At 49.0% G+C, this 20,671-nt stretch overlaps 1 protein-coding gene across 2 annotated transcripts in view; it reads left to right on the plus strand.

Moving 5' to 3' along the window:
- The window catches only part of LOC147464431 (1-acyl-sn-glycerol-3-phosphate acyltransferase PLS1-like), a 145,551-nt gene extending 125,898 nt beyond the window's left edge, over nt 1-19,653 (plus strand). For both annotated transcript variants that reach the window (XM_086514925.1, XM_086514934.1), the window contains exons 9-11: nt 18,434-18,526; nt 18,762-18,848; nt 18,937-19,653. In XM_086514925.1, the coding sequence (XP_086371051.1) occupies nt 18,434-18,526; nt 18,762-18,848; nt 18,937-19,152 (396 nt within the window). In that variant the 3' untranslated portion in view covers nt 19,153-19,653. The remainder of the gene's footprint in view (nt 1-18,433; nt 18,527-18,761; nt 18,849-18,936) is intronic.
- Nucleotides 19,654-20,671: the final 1,018 nt, after the last annotated feature.

Consider the following 20,671-nt stretch of genomic DNA (forward strand, 5'->3'; position numbering starts at 1 on the left):
CATACGGCATCATCCATTCCTCCCTCCGGTTCCACATCTTCCAGATCACCATCTCCAGTGAAGCTCTCTCCTATTCTGCTACAGCAGGCTAGTGAGCAACATGCTCAGCAAGGGGCCATGGAGCCATTGGCTAGCGTTTTGGCTAAGGTAAACATCAAGTTCCCTACATTCAAAGGTCTCTCTTCAGAAGATGCTGACGACCATGCAAGGAGGTTTGTATCTCTTTGTAGGGTCGTGGTCTTAACAGGGAAGATGCTTATTTGGTACTCTTTCCATCCACCTTTGATGGCTTAGCAGACAAATGGTACAGCCAGTTTGTAGAGAACCATTTTGCAACTTGGGCAGCCTTAAGACAGCAGTTCTGTGCAGCTTTCCGGCGAGGTGACTACCAGGAGAAGGTGTTGGATGAGTTGGCCAACATGGTGCTCCAACCAGAGGAGACTTTTGCAGAACTTATGACCAAAACCAAGTCTCTGGTTGCCTAGCTTCCCCAGCAACGAGGTGAATTTATGGTTAAGAAGTGGGTAGAGAAGGCGCTTCCCAAAAGTTCTCAGCAAAAATTACGAGAGTCTCCGACCCGACGCCACTCTGGAGGAGTTCATCGCAGCTGCTACAAGGATAGAGGGGGCTAGGAAGCTGTTCACCAACCCCTCTCACATAGAGACCCCCTCTGTGTTTTTGGAAAGTCGTGCTGATCCTTTAACTTCTTTACGCAGGGAATTGGAAGCCCTAAAGTTACAGCGAGCTCTTCAAGAGGAGAGGTCCTTCTCTCTTAAACAAGAGAAGCCTCCACATCACGAGGCATTGGAACAGATTAAGCGCGAGCTAGAAGAGCTCAAGTGTCAGCAAGAGACAAAGGCTACGGTTTGGTGTAGCTCATGCCGCTCTCCAGGGCACCCTCCACAGGAATGCCCCCTTCGGGTTTACTGCCACTTCTGTGAAAAGTCTGGACATGAGGACAAGGATTGTTACTACCTCAAGGGATTGCGACAAATACAGCAAAGTCTTGGTCCTTCTCTTCAGCAAGGGCCAGCACCTGCATCCAACATGGTTTCTCCCTGTGGCCATCCACACCATATGCCACCTTTGCTGACAGCCCCTCCTATGCAAGGTATGCAAAGTACTTTTCCGTCTCAGAGCTTTTATCATACCCATGCTCCCTCATCACCTCAAAGCTTCTATGCGTCCACCTCCAACTCAATGCACCAGGAGCAAGGACCACCTCACGTGGGCCCAGAGAGCCACTCTCGATCTTAGCATTCCATCAAGTTCAACTCCCCCACACATTCTCACACCAGTGATACTCTGCCTGCAGCTGTTAACAAGCAATCCCCTAGTGCTCTGAAAGAATTTAAATCTTTGCTCTCCAATATTGATGAAGCTTTCTTGGAAGCAGTTTCCGATCTGCAGAAGATCAAGATACCAAAGGAACAACAGGTAGAAAAAGAGAAGCTTAAAGCAGAGACAGTCTTGAAGAACACCTACCAACAAGTGTCCCTTTATGACATGTTGCGGCTAGATGCAAATTTTAGAAGTGACACCCTTGCTGTTATTCAGTCACTTTATCCTGGAGTAGGTCCTAGTGGTGGGCACCTCCCAGTGCGACCATCAGAGTCCTATATGATATCTAATCCCGCTGCTCCACTCACTGATTATAGAAGCCCTCGCCTGACAGTGTCCGTTTTAGGTCGGCAATTCTCAGGAGTGATAGTGGATGGTGGATCTGGCATCAGCCTGATGCCCGAGTTCACTATGTTAGCTCTAGGTCTACAGCCTACTCGCCATGCTCCCTTCACAGTTACATTGGCCGATCAACGAACAGTATACCCAGTGGGCATCGTGGACAATGTGCCTCTGTAGGTACAAAACTTTACTTTTAACTTGGATTTTGTGGTGGTTCGTCTTCCCCAGGTTGAGGGCGGATTTCCCTTGCTTATTGGAAGACCATGGCTGCGACACACTAAAGCACTCTACGATTGGGGAAATGATGCAATGTGGATACATACTTCTGGCTCCTCGATGCAACCCATTCTCTTAGAAGGTGGTATGGATCCCGTGGTGCAGCAAGTTTCTTTGTCAATGGAAACCAAACCTGAACAAGACCAGCCTGCTACACCTAAAGGGTCAGATGAAGATCTGCTGGAGTGGTTGGAGGCTACCAAATCTATGCCTTGTTATGGAGTCTCTATTCACTCTTTGCATGAAGGTACACCCTCTTCAAATGGTGCCACAGTAACTACGCCAAATGAGCCACCTGAGCCCATGAAGAAGTATAGAAGCAATAAGAAATCTCCTCTACAGGAGTTCACACCCTCTCAAACATCAACACCTTTGGTGTCTGCTTCTCCGACCAGAACAAAGCTCTCCTTTGTGTATAGCAAACTCCCTTCACAGAGCCCGTCCTGCAAGATGAATTCTAAGATCAGGATTGCTGTATTGCTCATGGTAGCTGCGTGCTCATTATTTGCAACTATTTGGCCTATCCCCCTCTCCCCCTCACTACCCCTCGCCTTACCCTCCCCCTCACCCCCTCGCCCTAGTCCCTCACGCTCCCTCCCCCCTCACCCCCTCACCCTCGCCCTACCCTCCCCCTCACCCCCTCGCCCCTAGTCTCTCTTCCCCTCGCCCTCGCCCTACCCTCCCCCTCACCTCCTCGCCCTACCCTCCCCCTTGCCTCCTCGCCCCTAGTCCCTCACCCTCCCTTTCCCCTCTCGCCCTCGCCCTACCCTCCCCCTCGCCCTCGCCTCTCATCCCCTCGCCCTCCCCCTACCCACCCCCTCTCGCCCCTAACCAGTCCCTCACTCACCCTCGCCCCTACCCACCCCCCCACCCTCGTCCCTACCCACCCCCTCACTCCCTCTCGCCCCTACCCACCCCTCCCTACCCTCGCCCCATCATCCCCTCGCCCTCGCCCTATCCTCCCCCTCGTCCTAGTCCACCCCCTCGCCCTTCCCCCTCCTCCCCTCGCCCTCGCCCTACCCTCCCCATCACCCCCTCGCCCTCGCCCTCGCCCTATCCTCCCCCTCGCCCCTCGTCCCTACCCACCCCACCCCCTCTCGCCCCTACCCTCCCCCTCACCCCTCGTCCCTACCCACCCCACCCCCTCTCGCCCCTACCCTCTCCTCCCCCCTCGCCCCTACCCACCCTCTCCTTCCCCTCGTCCCTAGCCAGCCCCCCTCGTCCCACCCCTACCCTCCCCCTCCCTTGGCCTTTGCCTAGTTCCCCCTCGCCCCTACCCACCCCACCCCCTCTCGCCCCTACCCTCCCCTTCTCCCTCGCCCCTACCCACCCTCTCTTGCCCCTCGTCCCTAGCCAGCCCCCCTCGCTCCATCCCTACCCTCACCCTCCCTTGGAATTGTGATGCTATTGCTTGTTTGGCAAGCATGCTTGTCAATTCGACTGAAGGTTTGCAAGATTACAGAATTGCGTAGAAAACATGGAATTCCCATAGTCACGGCAACATCCTCCATTGTGTGAAAACAAGGTCCATAATCATGGGTAGCAACAAAGATATGATCCCTTCATTTTTTGCGATTCCAGTATGGCATTTTCCTAGAGACAAGCTTCACAGCTGACCCTAATAGAGATCGGGCATGCCCTAGTGAAGGGAAACCTGATGTTGTGCTGAAATTGCAAGATACATAAACTGGCATAAAAAAGTAGTCTGCCTCTACAGGCTCTAAAATCCTGACAGGACTAGAAAGAAATCTCTGATGTATGGCGACTTCGGCAGCAAATAGATGGTTGGAGCATTGGTCATCTTTCAGCCAATCCGTATTGAAAGAGGACGGAAGGTTATAATTGTAGATCTTGATGTCATTGGACAAGCCCAGTGGGTTAATCAACCCATTGCTGACTGCTGAGCTATAGTTCTGAAGACTATCTGACTTATCTACATGCACCTCTTTCAATCCACCTTTAGGCCTAGCCAACACAAATCTCTCTTCCTTAAGGTCCATGATGGAGAGCTTTGACACGGAGCCCGAGAAAACGGTACTACTGCCAACTTCCACCACTCGCCCCTATCTAGCCCTCCCTACCCCCTCAGCCTCAGCAATTTTTTCGGGTTATTGTCATCTCTCCTTTCGAGCTTATGGTCATCCCTCCTTGCGGTGTTACTCGGCCTTATGGTCATCCCTCCGTTCGAGAAGAGTGTTGTTGCAAAAAGTGTGGCAAGGTTATCTGCAAGCATGGACCATGTCATTTTCCTCTCACTATGGTTATCAGTAATAAAGATGCGCTGGATCCAAACCGAGCATATCTCTTTGCTGTGGAGCTTTATTCTGTTTAGCCAATTGGATTCTTGGATTATGCAATCATACTGAGTCCCGCCTATCCAAAGGCTTAAAACGTTTGCAAGCAGTACAATGTGTCTAAACTCCACTCTTGGGCCTAGAACTGCTTCAAGAAATATGTGCAGATGCAGTACCTAAGGGTTTTCTTTCATAGTTTTTTCAGTATTTCCTCTCACCGAGACGGTGAGCGGTCTTGTGGCGGGCAACCTGTAGCAGGCTACAGTGTCACTTTTAGAGGACACTGTTAGTACAGTTGGTCTAGGCTGTTTCACACTGGACGGACCCTCTGGGTTGGGCTGGGCTAGGCTGGGCTGGGAGTGACACGTGGCAGTGGCAGGGTACCGACGATGGTCTAGTGGACATCGTGGCCAGGTCACCACATGGCTGACATTTATGAGCCGTTGGTGGCCCTTTATGGTGTTACATATGAGTAGTAGCGGTTGGTGATCATCATCATCTTCTTCACCTTTGGTCGAGCATCGTTCTGGAGAGCAGTGAGTCTATACACAGAGCACGTCTTCACCATCCCTGCACATCAGCCTCGACACCCCATTGTACCTGTGAGTCGTGGGCTGGAGCTGAGTGCGTTGCCGTGCGAGAGTCTGTATCGGTGCTTTGAGATAGTCGAGTCACTTGTTGTGGTCTACTCTACTGCTGCTGTTGTGTCTCTGTGAGGTAGGGTGTGTATTGTTTCGTGTTTTCAGCCTGTTTGAGTGAGATTGTCACGCGCATTGCACTGAGGACCACCCACTGTAGAGAGCACGACGCATTATCCGCGCTACACCTCCAAGGGCCCCACTCTCTATGGCGAGAGCAGTCTACTTATGATTGCACAAATCTCTACAATGCTTGGATTTGCCGATGATGTCGACGACGATGAGGGCGACGACGAGACGGGCTGAAATCTGAAAATGCTAAGGGCTAAAATTTGCAAATCTTTATCTGCTGAATTCTGACTCTATGTCGGTGACGACGGCGATGACGACGATGCAACGACGACGCGCTGAAAACGCAGATGCTGAAATCTGTGTTTTCCGGGCTGAATCTGCAAACCGCGCTGGATCTGACCGTGCGGCGAGGATCTGCTACGGGAAGGTGAGATCTGCGAGGTTCGGGACTTCTGTGGGTACTGAATTCTGAAAACTGAAAAGGCTGGTCTTCTTGTTGGTTCCGTTGCGGTAGATCTGCAAAACGCTGAAATGCGTGGCAGATGCAAAAACGCTAGGGCTGAAAATGGTCTGGCTGTGGGTAATCTGCTAATGTTAGGGCTGATCTGCTGTCTACTGTAGCCGTGAATCTGCAAGTGCAAAAACGCTGGCTGATCTGATGCAAAAACACTAGGCCTTCTGCAATGCTGAAAACGCTAGAGTCGTCGCGGGGGTTGGTCTTGCTGAGAAGTTGCCTGTTGAGCAAGGTGCTCGTGCTGCCTCTTCTACCAGAAAGTGCTAGTGCTAGGTTTGCTTATATACAAACTTAGCAAAATTGCCTACCTACTTTTCAACAAAAGTCACTTAAAAATAATAAGTGAAAAATGTCAAAAATAGGGAATATAGGTCTATGCACTATAAAATTGCTACTGATGGATCTGATAGGAATCTGATGGTCATGCTGTGTGCAACCAGAGGATGTGTATGTAATCTAAGTGTCTGGACATGCACGATCTACGAACAGACTCACAAAAGTGCCAGATCACTTTCTATTCTAGACTGACTTGACTGCACTGAACCTTGATCATGCTGTAGCTTGTCCACTGACACATAGGGTTGGATGTGTCACGTGACATCCCCTCCTTTTCAAAGTGAGGTACTGGTACTGAACTGTATGGCGTCGAGGGAGATCGCCAATAACATCCAGAATTTTGGAAAGGACTCTTCGTCGGCCATCTTTGATGCGTGGGTCATGCGATACTTGAACTTCATAAAGGTCTGCAATGCCTTCTTCTTTTGGATGGGCCGAAGGCGACACAAAGTCTTTTGTGGCGCCTTCAATGCTTCATTTTCGTCTATGGACGTAGGTCCACCTTCTTCAAGAATCTCCGAGGCTGAAAATTCCTAAAACCACTTCCAACACAAAAACATGAACATACCCATTGCATGTAAAGTGACTAGAAAAAATCTCGTCTTATCTAAAGACTGTGCATGCAATGTAGATGAACAAATAGACGGATTGCCAACCCATTCACCACACACACGCAAACAATGAGATCGAATCTTGTGTTTCTGATCTAAATCAATCAACTGTGGCAATTCTCAACGGAAATGCCCATGCTTGGTGCTCATACTTTCTTGCGCTCTTTCTACGACTGTGTCATGCCAAGGGAGAGACATGGAATGTGACTTCCTTGAATGCATACTTTTCAGCTTTTCATGAATCATCCGTGCTCATCCATGAGTGAAACGTGCTCAACGTACAATATGTCATGCCTAGGAAAAGGGATCACATAAAGACGTTGACTAAAATACAGGAAACGATCACGAATAAAACACTTGAACAATGCGTGCTCACTAATCCTATGAACACATAATACTTCCTATGAGGGTTCCTTGGACCTAGGCTCGAGAGCCAAGATCAGTGCTTCTGAGGGGGTTCTTTGGTCCTAGACTCGAGAGCCAAGATCCGTTCTTCTTTATTGGTCGAATCTGCAATGAGATTAGCTTCACTAGAAAAAGTATCAACTAACCCATCATTCTTGTGAACAATCACATCATGGTCATGCAAATTATCATGCTCGTAAGAAATCACATCTTGATCATGCAAATCATCATGCTTGTCATTGTCATCCAAATCATCATGCTCATCATTAGCAATTCATCATGCTTATCATCATGCAAATCCTGTGTATCATGCTTTGGAGAAGAAGAGACTGAGAGAGTCTCCTTTTCCCGAATCTCTTGCATCTGTGCCTGCACTTGAGAAAAGAGTGGCAACATCTCTTTCATGTGTCGGGCGCTCTGTTAGGCCGCCAAGCGCGCTTGTCACGCTCACGCTCCAAGTCGGCCTTTCTTTCTGCTTTTCTTACTTTGGCTTCCAAGCGGTACTTACGCTGTATGGCTGCCACTGTTTCTTCGTAGTCACGATCTATGGCTGCCCTTCTTTCTTCGTGTTCTAACTTCCTGTCCAAAAACAACTGCGGCAACTCCTCCATAGGAGTTAGTGCAATCTTAGTCGTAGATGGGGAAGGGGGAGGGTCGGAAAACCTCTTGGTGGGGAAAATTCTTCTTCGCCTCTCTCATGCTCATCACCTCCAAGCGAAGTATCCATTCCGCTTCGAGTGATGACCATCTATTGAAGTCGTGGGTTCTTAAGTTCACTAGGAACGTGGGTTCTTGGGGGTCTTGGTTCTTGGGGTTCTTGAGGGTCTTGAGGTTCTTGAGTCTTGCGGTTCTTGAGGGTCTTGAGTTCTTGAGGTTCTTCTTTTGCTTGTAATCTGTGTCAGTACCCGAGTTCTGCTCTTTTCTGCGGGCGCACTCCTTGGCGGCCTTGCGCTCCCACCAAGGTTGCTTTTTCCCACCTCACGTCGATTGGCCGGCCGCTAAGTGCACGATCCGCTCTCAATCTGAAAATGCTAAGGGCTGAAATCTGCAAATCTTTATCTGCTGAATTCTGACTCTATGTCGGTGACAACGGCGATGACGACGATGCAACGACGACGCGCTGAAAACGCAGATGCTGAAATCTATGTTTTCCGGGCTGAATCTGCAAACTGTGTTGGATCTGACCGTGCGGCGAGGATCTACTGCGGGAAGGTCAGATCTGCGAGGTTCGGGACTGCTATTGCGGGTACTGAATGCTGAAAACTGAAAACGCTGGTATTCTTGTTGGTTCCGTCGCGGTAGATTTGCAAAACTCTGAAATGCCTGGCAGATGCAAAAACGCTAGGGCTGAAAATGGTCTGGTTGTGGGTTATTTGCTAACGCTAGGGCTGATCGGCTGTCTACTGTCGCCGTGAATCTGCAATTGCAAAAACGCTGGCTGATCTGATGCAAAAGCGCTAGGCCTTCTACAATGTTGAAAACGCTAGAGTTGTCGCGGGGGTTGGTCTTGCTGAGAAGTTGCCAGTTGATCAAGGTGCTCCTGCTGTCTCTTTTGCCAGAAAGTGCTAGTGCTAGGTTTGCTTATATACAAACTTAGCAAAATTGCCCTACGTACTTTTCAACAAAAGTCACTTAAAATAATAAGTGAAAAATGTCAAAAATAGGGAATATAGGTCTATGCAATGTAGAAATGCTACTGATGGAATTTGATTGGAATATGATGGTCATGCTGTGTGCAACCAGAGGATATGCATCTAATCTAAGTGTCTGGACATGCACGGTTTGCGCACAGTTGGATGTGTCACATGACACAGCTGATGTTTCCTTTGTGGACAATCTGTAGCAAAGTGACGAAGCTGCTTGCATATAAAGTATTTATTTTCAGCCATCACGACCTTCTTTTCCTCGAGCGACTTACGCACAAAAGGCTTACTTTTCTGTTTCCTTGCCTGCGCTCCAGAAGTCCTGGCTGAAAATTGATTCTTGTTGACCTGCGCCGACTTGTATGACGCATCAGGAGTCGTCTTTGCAAAGGGCTTCTTTGCTGAACTTTTCTTTTGCTGCCCTTCTTTCTCGTTGATCAGAAATCCACTGTCCTCTCCTTTCAGCAAGGCAAGACCAGTGTTAGCAACTTCCATGAGCTGTGTGAGGGTAGCTACTCTGTTCCTGGTGCAGTAGTCTCGAAGCCCTTTAGGCAGCCCACAACAATACTTCTCTATCTGCTCTGTCAATGGCACAAATCTTTAGGAGGTTACTGAAAGTAATGCTTTACAAAACCTCCTGTTGCACTCCAGCAAGCTCTTGCATGTAGCTGAAGTAAGCTGGTGCCAATCTGTCATGACGTCGGCTTCAAATTCATTTGACAGCCAAGCAGATGCAAACATTTGCTTGAAGTAGACCCATGTGGCTGGTACGTGTCCTTGCATCAACAGTGTCGTGTCGTCCACCATGTCAATGCATTGCCCTTCAAGAAAGTGGCAGCTTTCCTGACTTTCAAGGCCTCTGTAAAATTTCCCCCTACATAAGCTGAATCAAACTGCTGGAGGAAAGTAAGAGCCTTTGCTTTGTCTTCAAAGCCACTGAAAGTCTCAAACTTTACTGTTGCACCACCTTCTTTGTAAGCCTTTGGCTTCTTCAGTGCCCCCAAGTTGTCATATTGAACTGTCTGCAACATGGGCACTGTCATTGGAAGCATTGGCCCGCCTTGGCCATTGAGGTTCTGCGTCAGAGGTGCCATATCTGGCTGCTGTCCAGAAAAACCAGCCATGCCAAAATTGCCTTATGGCACCCCAAACTGGCCCTGGTTACCCTGAAATCCCTACTGCATGCCAATGTGACCATACATGGCGTTTGGCATCATGCCTTGCATACCAGGGCACCAGAGTCGAAGGAAGAACTCTTTGCACTCCCGCATGCGGTTGGAGCTGCCTTGAGGGGTCTCGAACTGGCCCTTGAGAGAATGGATCAACTCAAGCCAAAAATCTCAAGCAGCCTCCGCAGGTGGCACAAGACGAGCCTCGAAGATGTGGAAGCAGTGGCCCCGTCAAATAAACTAGAGTGTCAGGCTATAGACGAGCTCCCAACACACCTCTCTCACTACACCACTCCTGTGGGGTAAGCTCTGTCACAAGCTGGAGTGTAGGACGACCCTCTTGTACCACTATCGTCCTGCTGGTGGATGATAGCTCAAACTGTAGTGCAAGGCCCGTGAGAGTGGACCAAGCGGCTGCCCCCTAAGTGGACTGTCGTGCTGTGGAAAGAGGTGGCATCGGTCGGAGGACCCGAAGCCAAACCTGTTGTGCCATAGGGCAGTCCCATAGACAGTGACGCTGGCTCTTCAAGGGATGGTCGCAAGCTGTGCATGCTGCCGAAAGGCCACTGTGTACTAGCCAGCTCCCTAATGCTGTAGCTTTGTCTGCAACTAGCCACTGGAACAAGGTGACTCGTCGCGGTTGTCTGGCATTTCACAACCTCGCCCAAAAGCTGAGAAGAGCTCTGCTGTGAGACCCTCCTCCTGCCAATGAGGTGCTGCAGCAAGGCGAGCCTCTTTCCGTGGGCTGCCAGTATATGACGTCCCAAGCGAACAGTGTACTGAAAGAAAGGAACCCCTGGCTGGTCGACTGAAGAGAAAGGGTCCCTCCAAAAGCACTCTTCGGAATCCCACTTCACTTGTGCCAGTGGATAGCTCTCCCAAGCCCAAAGCCTCCAACGGCCTGTCTCAAGAGCTCGAGGATCAGGATCGATGACACAAGTCCTCCCGCAGTTGCCCACTACTCGGATCCTTTGGAAACAGCACTGCAACGTGTGGAGCCTCTAATGAGACTCTATGTAGTCGACCCTCACCTTGTATCTCGAAGAACATGGAGGGTATATTTTTCGAGCAAGCTCAAACTGCGATGAGGACCTCCAGTCGCATGAAGGCCCCCATCTATCTTGGAGCTGCCGTCTCTAGTGGTGTGAGCTACTCAGCTGGCATTGCCTTTGTGATGTCTTGACACATGTTGCCACTCAGCTGGCACTGCCTCTGTGATGTCTTGACACATGCTCTGCACCCCTCTCATGCCCTGCAGCTGAATGGTCTGCAACTCCTCTGGCAAACCTGAGAACTGAAGCCAATCACCAAGAGTGAGTGTTGGACCCTGTGCCATGGGACCCCAAGAAACATGAGGCCTACTACCAACCAAGTGGCCTCTCTGAGTGCTGACCATGGGGTTCCACACAAGGGGCTGTCTCAAGCGCTCCTCATGCTTGTGGGCAGGTGCTGCTCCAGGCCCCTCCGCAGCTGCTCCTAAGAGCGAAGCAAGCTCCTAGAAAAACGATCCTCGAGTCTCCTGCTCATACCAACTCTGCGCGCTTTGCAAAGATCCATATGATGGAGGGTCTCCAATGGCCTCTTGCCTGGGACACTCGAGCTCTAAGTCTCTCCAGCAACATCTCTTTCCAGGGCCCCTCCCCTTGAAGCAGTCCCCTGACAACAAACTTCCCAAGAAGGGCTTTGCTGTGCTGTGGTGGGTCTATAATCCCCAACCCCCCCGAGAACACAGCAGAGTGGTGACTTGCCAGGCTACTTTGGCCTAGGCTATTGGAGTGTCACGCCCTGACCAAAGATAGTTCCTGATCAGCCTCTCTACCTGGCTTATGTAGGAGCTCGAAAAGATCAAACAAGAAGTAATGTACCACGTAGTAGCCAACAACACCTGGTTGGCCACTACAACTCTGCCTACCAAAGAGAGTCGTACCAAACTCCAATGTAGCAACTTTCTCATGATGGACAGGAGGAGGGGAGCAATCTGCTGCTCAGGAGACAAGCCTAGGCCAACCTGATAGCCCAAGTATCGAACTGCAGTCCTTGGGGGAATCCATCTAAAACCCTCTCCTATCAGCCAATCAGGCGTAGGAGCACTGCCAACCCAAAAAGCCACTGTCTTCCTCTAGCTGATCAGTGCGCCTGATGCACAACAAAATGTCTCTAGAGATTGCTCACCCCTATGTAGGTTGGCCTCCTGGCCCTCCAAGTACAAAGCTGAGTCGTTTACAAACTCAGAATCGAGTAGCTCATCACCCCGAATAGGGAGCGCTAAGCCACGTAGACCAACCTGTTGGGAAACCAAGAATCTGCTCATCGCCTCAGCATAGGACAGAAAGAGGAAGGGGCTAGAAGATAGCCGTGTTTGACAGAGCGTGTGAGCATGAAACGGTCTCCTCTACCTGATGCCAAAAGCATTTGACTGTGTGCACGTTTGTAGAGAGCTGACACACCTCTGATCCAAGCATCTGAGAAGCCCATCCTGCGTAGAGTGCCCTCCAAGAAGTCCCAGTGAACTCTGTCATAGGCCTTCTCAAAATCGAGAAGCAGTATCACCAGATCGTCCTCTCTGAGGCGCGCGAGGGCAGATGCCTTCCAAAAAGTGAAGATGTTGTCAAGGATACTGCACTCCTTGACAAAACCTGTTTGTGTCCCATGTATAAGGCTCTCAAGAATTGGATGAGTCCTCAAACTCAGAGCCTTGGCTAAAATTTTGTAGGCTGAGTTGATGGACCGCCATTGCCGAATCTCATCCAAGGAGCCACCCTATTGGGAATGAGGTGGATCAAACCCTCACTCATGCTGTCAGGCATCTCTCCTGTGTGCAAAATGTACTGAAAAGCGCTGCAAAGGTCTGAGCCAAGCAAGTCCTAGTACTCCAAGAAAAACTGGGAGTCAAACCATCCTCACCGAGACAACTACCTCGGGGGAGTGCCTTGAGAGACGTGTGGAGCTCCTCTAGCTGAAGAGGCAGCTCAAGCCTCTGGCGCATCTCCTCAGTCACAAGACAAGGCATCTGTCGCAAACCTGCTCTCTGCATGCATCCTGATGCTGTGACTTTGCTGACAACAAGCCACGGTAAAAATCAGTAGCAAATGCACGCATTTGCTCCGGCTCTGAAGCAACTGACCCGGCAGGTCTCCTCAATTGGCTGACACTAGAGTGCGCATGACGGGGTCCCACTGCCTCCAAGAACGCCCTAGTCACTCTGTCACTTACTTGGGTCCACTGAGATGCTTGTCGATGGAAAGCAAACTCATGGCGCCTCTCCTCTATGCTGGCAAGCTCCTGACGAGCCTGCTGCAACTGCTCCTCCAACCAAGGACTGTCTGGGTGCTGCTCCTGCATGCTCTGTAAGCACAAAACGCCTCGTTGCAGACGCTGCGTCTCCTCCCGTGCTGTAGCCAGGCGGGCCGTAGACTCATGGAGAAAGAACCGACTAAGCTGAGCAAGTCCAGAGACCACTTTGTCCGCAGGAGAGTCTTGCGTGTCCAAGCCCTCTGCCCAAAGAGCCATTACTTGCTCTCTGAGCTTTGAGTCCAACAAGATCCTCTTAGTGATGGGTAGCATCGTGCTTCCCCTCCTCTATCAATCTGTCACAGCGAGGATCACTGGTGCATGGTCCGAAAAAGATGTCCCAGCCAAAATGCAAAGTGACCCACCCAAGTCACAGATGTGGTCACTGGCGTAGAAGCGATCTATTCGAGATAGATTCACTCCTCCCACTCTGCGGTCCGATCGAGAGAAGGCCAAGCTCTCTGGGGACCTCGCAAAACCTGAATGCTGCCAAACATCGGAAATCCTCAAAGTCAAACATAGCCTCTCCCAAGTTGCCAGCTCAGCTCCATGTATAGTAGCATGGCTACCTCCAATTCTATATGAGGGGTCCTCCAGCATGTTGAAGTCACCCCCAATGCACCATTGCTTTGCATGCGGCAGAGACTCTACAATGTGAGACCAAAACTCTGCAGGGGCACTTGTCACATTGGGCGCATATATTTTTAGGAAACCCAAGAGGCAACCCTGAACCTGCATAGTAATCCACTGAGCTTTGCATGGCACAATAATACCTCGGTCCTCTGCTGACAATGGCCTGTTGCCAAGAATCTGCAATAGTCATACAAACCCCTCCTTGATGCCTCCAAGGCCAAATGCAGCTAACCAAAACGTCTCATAGCGACCACTCAAAATTTGACCACATCGTCAAATGCGGCTCTCACACAGATGATGCTCTGGTAGCATAAGAATATCCATCTCACCACCCACAAGGCATCGCTGAGGCTTCTGACGCAAACGACCCCTCTGCCGCTGAAACTGGGGCCCTCCTAATCCTTGCATATTCCATGAGACAATCCTCATGGAATCAATGACAAAAAACAGATGCTGCTACAACAGCCAACCTTGCTTTCTCTGAGGCCAGTTTTGATGGGGAGTAATCCGCATCCGAGCGCCCTCTAGATAAACGCGTCTGAAGTGACTTCCCAAGCTCAAGCCGAGCGTGCTGCCTGTAGGGCTACATCCTTTGTCCAAGAGTCCTCATGTACAAATACATAGCAGGGAGCGCTCTGAGTGTCAGCGAATAAATGCACCACAATGTGCCTGTAGCCTACTGCTTCTGGCAGTGTCACGCTGAACTTGGCTAAAGGCCAAAGTGTTTGTACCAGATCAGTCACCCCTAGGTCCCCTGTGTGGTGTGAGAACTTAGTGGCCTGGATCTGGAGCCAATCGGAAACTGTGTGTAGGGTCCACTTTGTAGAATCCCTACCGCATAGCGGAAAGCAGAAACCTATCGTTGTGTCTAGAGCCTCAGTGCCTCGAGCTGCTAGAAAGAGGACATGTACTCGAAAGCAAGCCTTCTCCAAGTCGGGAGAAGAATCACCTAGGAATCGTGTGAAGATGTAGTCGAAGAAGTCCCATCGTCTGCGAATGTCGGCGCTAGTCAAACCTCGAGGGACTGCTGCAAAAGGAGAAGTCTGGACCAGAAGTGACTGCCTGAGGTAGGGCTGTCCCTCCTGCGCCACGCAGCTCAAAGCGAAAGCACTACCAAGAGAACGCCTCGCTAGAGACATGTGCCCAAGCCCTTGCGCCTGAAGAGGAGTGTGGGAGGGGTCGGGAGATGAGGCTAAGGGGCCCAACGGGGAGAGAGGAGGAGCAGGAGGCGGCGGAGCAGCGGGGTCTGAGGAAGGTGGTGGTGGAGCCGAAGTGGAAGGAGCCTCCTCAGGGGGGTCCTGCTGAAGGGGTCAAAGAGGTTCCCTATCAGAACCCAATGCTGCTGGCTGTAGGAGGGCGGCCACCAGGAGGAGCAGTGTGGTGAGCCTGTCCATATCGTCGGCCAGGCACCTGCTGCCTACTGTCGGCTGGCACCTGCTGCCAACCTTCAGCTGGCTGATCGTTGGCCTCTGTCGAGGTGCCAACCTGTGTGTTGAGTATCTGGATGCTGGGCATGCTCAACCTTGGGAGGCTGCGCATGCGTTGTGGGTCGGGATCTCCGACGAGGACAGGCCTTGGCCAAATGGCCCATCCGTTTGCAAATGAAGCACTGATTCGGGAGACCCGAATACTCCACTCTGTCTAATCCAACCTCCACTCACCCTAGGCAACAGTATCACCTTCGGGAGTGAGTGCGTGTCTCGAACAAGAACCCGCATAGTAGGTAAACCTGTGGCCTTGGCCACAACTGAAGCTGCAGTGCGCGGAGACTCCAGAACTGTCCCAAACATGGAACCAATCTTGGGAAGAAGAGGCAGGTACTCTTGCCTCAGGCTTGGGAAGCAGACCGAAATAGGCAAGTCGGCCTCCTCCTCAAGCACGTCTGTAGTAGGGTTGAAACCATGATGCCATCGTCTGAAGTAAGAGCACAAGCTGCTCATCGAAATCACCATGGCCATCATGTCTGGAGACTCAAACTCTATGTGATAGTACCCTCTCCCGAGGATCTGGACATCGGTGATCTTGCCCACATCGAAGAGGACAAGGGGGGGAGGGCGGGGCCGGGCTGCGCAAACTCAGGCGGGGGACAGGCTGCGCACAGCTCAAGCGAGGAAGCGCGCGCAGGGCAAAGGGGTGGGCAGGCGGGGGGGCTGCGCACATCAGGGCAGCGGGTTGGGGGGGGGAGGGGGGGGAGAGGCTATGCGATGGCGTGGGAGAAGCAGCAGCGAGCCTTCTTTGACTAGTCTCTTCCGCTGAGAGAACACCTAGCCCAGAGATGCATGTATTTATGAACCGATTTGGCTAAAATTTGTCATACTTGTAACCGAGAACGGCTATTTCTGCTTCGTTCTGGAGTTTTCTTGGCAGGAGCTATCTTCACTATTGTCCATTCACCTTTGGGGTACTCGAATGGGAGCTCCTTGACTGAAATTGTTGCCTTGAATTCGACATAGTCTCGAAAAACTGAGTGGACAACCAATTCTACGCTTGTCTGAGTGCGATTGTTCCCGCGGGGACAGGCACAAGCTCTAATGGCTGTCTGGCACCTTCGTTGCAATGTCTGTAGGTTCTACACTGCCCTCACAAGAGCTGTGACCAAGAGATTGCTGATGGGGGAGAGAGAGAGAGGGGAATTGAGCGCTAAGAGAGAGAGTGGGCTGAATTGGGAGTTGAAGATAAAAACTGTGTTTCTGTAAACTGCTACAGAAGTTGGTGCAAAAGTTAGCGCTACACCTTTTATACACTTGCGCATGATCTTCCTATGCTAGATGGCTTAGAGAGTGCTCGCAAACTTGCCAACGCTGGTCTTTCTAAAACCCGACGCTAGTTGGTGACTTTTTAAGTCTTATTTTAATGTTGAAACATTTGACCGCTTTCATACGGACCCGGTCACTGATTTAAAAAGGTTTTAAACCTTAGACTTTAAAATTAAGTGTTTAGACGAGAGTTTACACCCATTCTATAGCGAGTTTGTCTCGTTGTTTTCCATACCTCTCTCGAGTCAATCTGCCGGCTCTCGCCGGGACGTATTTCTATTGTGTCCGGCCAGTCACTTTTTTGGACGGCCACCACAAAAATATTATATTATAATCTTTTTGAGAGAACTGCGGACACCTCTTATTCATGTTCTTGTTCTGAACTATTCTGCACTGCGTCCGGCTATTGTATTGTTCTACTTATCATACTATCTGGACATGGATAAGATGGCACATTGTACCGGGAATTTACTCGTTCATTTAAATTATTAATTGGTACCAATAAATTCATAAATCATTCTGTGTGCACAAAAATCATTTTCATTCATCTAAAGCCATAGCTAAAAATATTACAGAAGCACTAGGAGGTGGATCGCGGCATTACATCAAGCAATATTTTGAAAGGCAAGCATAGAGGCGCTTCAAATTGGCTACAACGGTGACTTTTCTTGCAAGCGGCAAGAGGAACTCACTCCGTAGCGTTTTGAAACACTGACCGCTGAACCTTGGATTGCCACAATCTGAGAGGCATTTGAAACGCTTGGGAGCTGTCTCTGGAGTGATGAGTAGTCGGCTTGTTTTGGGAGGGCATCTTGGAATGCTCCCCAAATTGGAGGGTGGTTGGACAGATTTTCTGAAATGCTTCAATGGGTGTACCGCCGTACCAAGCTCAAGCATTGTTGTCCCATTGTGCTATGCATTTTGAAGCGCACCTAAAAGGCTTCAAAGCTAGGTGGTTTGTGGCCTCTAGTGCGAACCATGACCAACATCAACTGAAGGCTATGGATAGTGCATCGGCCAACACTCAGTTAGCGGCCTATGCTTGACAGAAGGTTTGGAGGAAGCCATTAGTTTGTTTGGCTCGGGATTGTGAAGCCAAAAGCAAATGTACAAGCTTGCTAGAGGAAGAGGCAAAGTCAAGCTTGACACGGATAGCATAACCAATCCTCAATTAGCTGCCTTGCCACGAGGTTCGAGAGCGATTGTTACAAATGCAAGAAGATGCTTTGTTTGGCTCGAGAATGGGAAACCAAAGGTAAAAGCAAGAACTCACAAGAAGACAAAGGCAAAGGCAAGCTTGACAGAGATAACGGTGATAAAGAATTGACAGGGGAGATCGGCATGGCACTGGTCGTGGCGGCCATAGTGGCCATGACGCTAGATTTCTAGTTAGTTGTCAGTTGCCGCAACTACCGTCATCCAAGGAGAGCCTTGTGAGTGGCAGAGAGGGGCAAACAGTGCTCCCTACAAATGATTTGGACCCATGTGTTGTAGTTCAAGTTATCGGTGTTTGGACCTGTGGGTCGGACATGCATCTGGTGGAACCAATCAGACATATCTAAAACACTATGGATGAGTCCGCCAATCCATTGCTGTTGGCCAGATTATGGACATGATGTGTTTCAAATTTCATTCTCTAGGAAAGTTTGGATGTGATGTGTTCACAGTTCACAAATGGGGATTCTTGGACGTAGTGTGGTCTACAGTTTCATCTAACGCTTCATACAGTGCTAGAGTTTATCGTGGTCGAGTCTTCGCCATATAACTAGAGTTTTTGCAGAAGTCCAGTCTGCATCATGCAGTAATGGGCATAGATGGCATTACCCAGGATGTCGTAATGTTTACACAGTACTATGCACGACTACTCTACTAACTTTCTGTTGGAAAATTCATTGTTTTCTGAGCTTCTTAGTTTTGCTAGTTACTGAAGTGCAAGTTCATGAGATTAGTTTTCATTGGGAAAAGTTATCAAAATACTAAGATCTGATCTGCTTTGTTATCAAGATGTCAATCTCTACCTCTAGCAGGTTTTTACTTTCTGAGAAGTGCACTTTTAATATGGAAGTGTACGGTAGACTGCTTAATTTCTCACCTGCAAATCTATCTCCGCAGGTTCATTTACATATAAGACGGGTTCCGACATCAGCTTTGCCTGAGACAGAAGATGGCCTTTCACAATGGTGTAAGGATGCTTTTATTTTGAAGGTCAGTGCCTTGCTTATGGTATAAGTAGTTAAATGTGCATGTAGGGGTTAGATCACAAGCTTAATCTTGAAGGTCACTATCTTTTTAATGGTTGCAAGTAGGTAAATGTGCACATAGGGTTGGATTAGTAGCTAAACTTTGTCACAGGCTGTGAACCATAAACAATGTTAACGAGCTTTCGCTTTTTTCTATCACGGTATTAAAGTGGAGTGACAAGTTCACTGGTATGTTCCAGGATGATTTATTAGACAAACACAAAGAAGACAATACCTTTGGAGAGGAACTCTATAAACCTATATCACGGCCTGTGAAACCGTTACTGGTAAGCTAATTTATGCGTGTTCTGAGGTTTCATGCTTACAATTGGTATATTTGTTTCAAAATGAGTAAATGGTCTGGATGCACAACAGGTGGTTTTGGGTTGGTCTTTGCTCCTGCTCTATGTTGCAGGACAGCTTTTGAGACCCTTGCTTTCAACATGGACTGGCATTGCATGGGTAACTGGAGGTCTTGGCACAGTATTTTTTCTGATGCAGGTGTTTATCATATCTACTCAATCAGAAAGGTCCTCAAATTTGAAGAGCAGCAAATCAAACAAAATAGTCGGTGCAAATGGAGAAATCTGAAGAATTGTTGATTCGATGATCTCCTACTGCAGTTTGCTAATCAATCTCTCCGCACACGATCAGAAGCTTGCATGCAATGATCTTATATGTTTTGATGGTTGGGGATTCTCAGTAAGAGAGGTTCAAAATGAGCTCGCATAATTGGCTGCATCAGGCATTCATGGGGATTTTGATTAGACTAGAAAATTCTTAAGCTGCCTGTCAAGGCATTTACAAGCTATTTGTATTCATTTGACTAGCCTCTGGTTCTCGTCTGCAAAAGGGATTTTGGTTCAGACAGACAAAAAGGGTAATGCATATGACAGCCGACTTTTGATAGAACGTCTGGCTTGTGAATATATATACTGGGCATGGTCAGAAAAGTGCTTTTAGCATTTGAGGCTGATTGAAATTGTAGGGAAGTTCTCTCTGGCTAGGGGAATTTGGCAATATGATACAGATGTTTGATGGCAAGTGCCTTGGGAAACACACATCAAGTTATTAACACTTGGTTTCATTTTATCAAGTTGTGCAAAGTAAATTTTAGGGCACACCCATCGGCTGTTAGAATATTTGTTAGCATTCAGAAATGTTTTCTTTTTCAAGGATGCTAAAGGTAGGTCTTCCCATGCCCACATCCAAACACAAACTCTATGCTTCATACCCATAAGGCTTTGGTAGCTGCCACTCTCCTTTACTTGATATGTGTTTCTGGGGCACATTGCTAACATCCCTTTGTTGTAATAATTATGGGAAAAAAGTACGATCGAGGGCTAGCCCAAGAGACCTCAAAGATCTATCCACCAATGAGTCTTGAACCTAGGACTAGATACTCCACACACACACACACACACACACACACACACATATATAGTCGAAGAAGAAGAAGAAGAGAAATTTTAATGTCGAGATCTGACCATCTAGAGGGAGTTGGGATAACCAATCTACCATGCTTGGGTGATAGAAAGGCTATTTCAGCTCTCTCTCTCTCTCTCTCTCTCTCTCTCTCTCTCTCTCTCACACACACACACACACACACACACACACACACACACACACACCCATCGGCTGTTAGAATATTTGTTAGCATTCAGAAATGTTTTCTTTTTCAAGGATGCTAAAGGTAGGTTTTCCCATGCCCACATCCAAACACAAACTCTATGCTTCATACCCATAAGGCTTTGGTAGCTGCCACTCTCCTTTACTTGATATGTGTTTCTGGGGCACATTGCTAACATCCCTTTGTTGTAATAATTATGGGAAAAAAGTACGATCGAGGGCTAGCCCAAGAGACCTCAAAGATCTATCCACCAATGAGTCTTGAACCTAGGACTAGATACTCCACACACACACACACACACACACACACACACACACACACACACACATAGTCGAAGAAGAAGAAGAAGAAGAAGAAGAGAAATTTTAATGTCGAGATCTGACCATCTAGAGGGAGTTGGGATAACCAATCTACCATGCTTGGGTGATAGAAAGGCTATTTCTCTCTCTCTCTCTCTCTCTCTCTCTCTCTCTCTCTCTC

This window comes from Adiantum capillus-veneris, chromosome 1 (assembly GCF_014529385.1).
Source record: "Adiantum capillus-veneris isolate H3 chromosome 1, ASM1452938v2, whole genome shotgun sequence".
In the NCBI taxonomy this organism is placed as follows: domain Eukaryota; kingdom Viridiplantae; phylum Streptophyta; class Polypodiopsida; order Polypodiales; family Pteridaceae; genus Adiantum; species Adiantum capillus-veneris.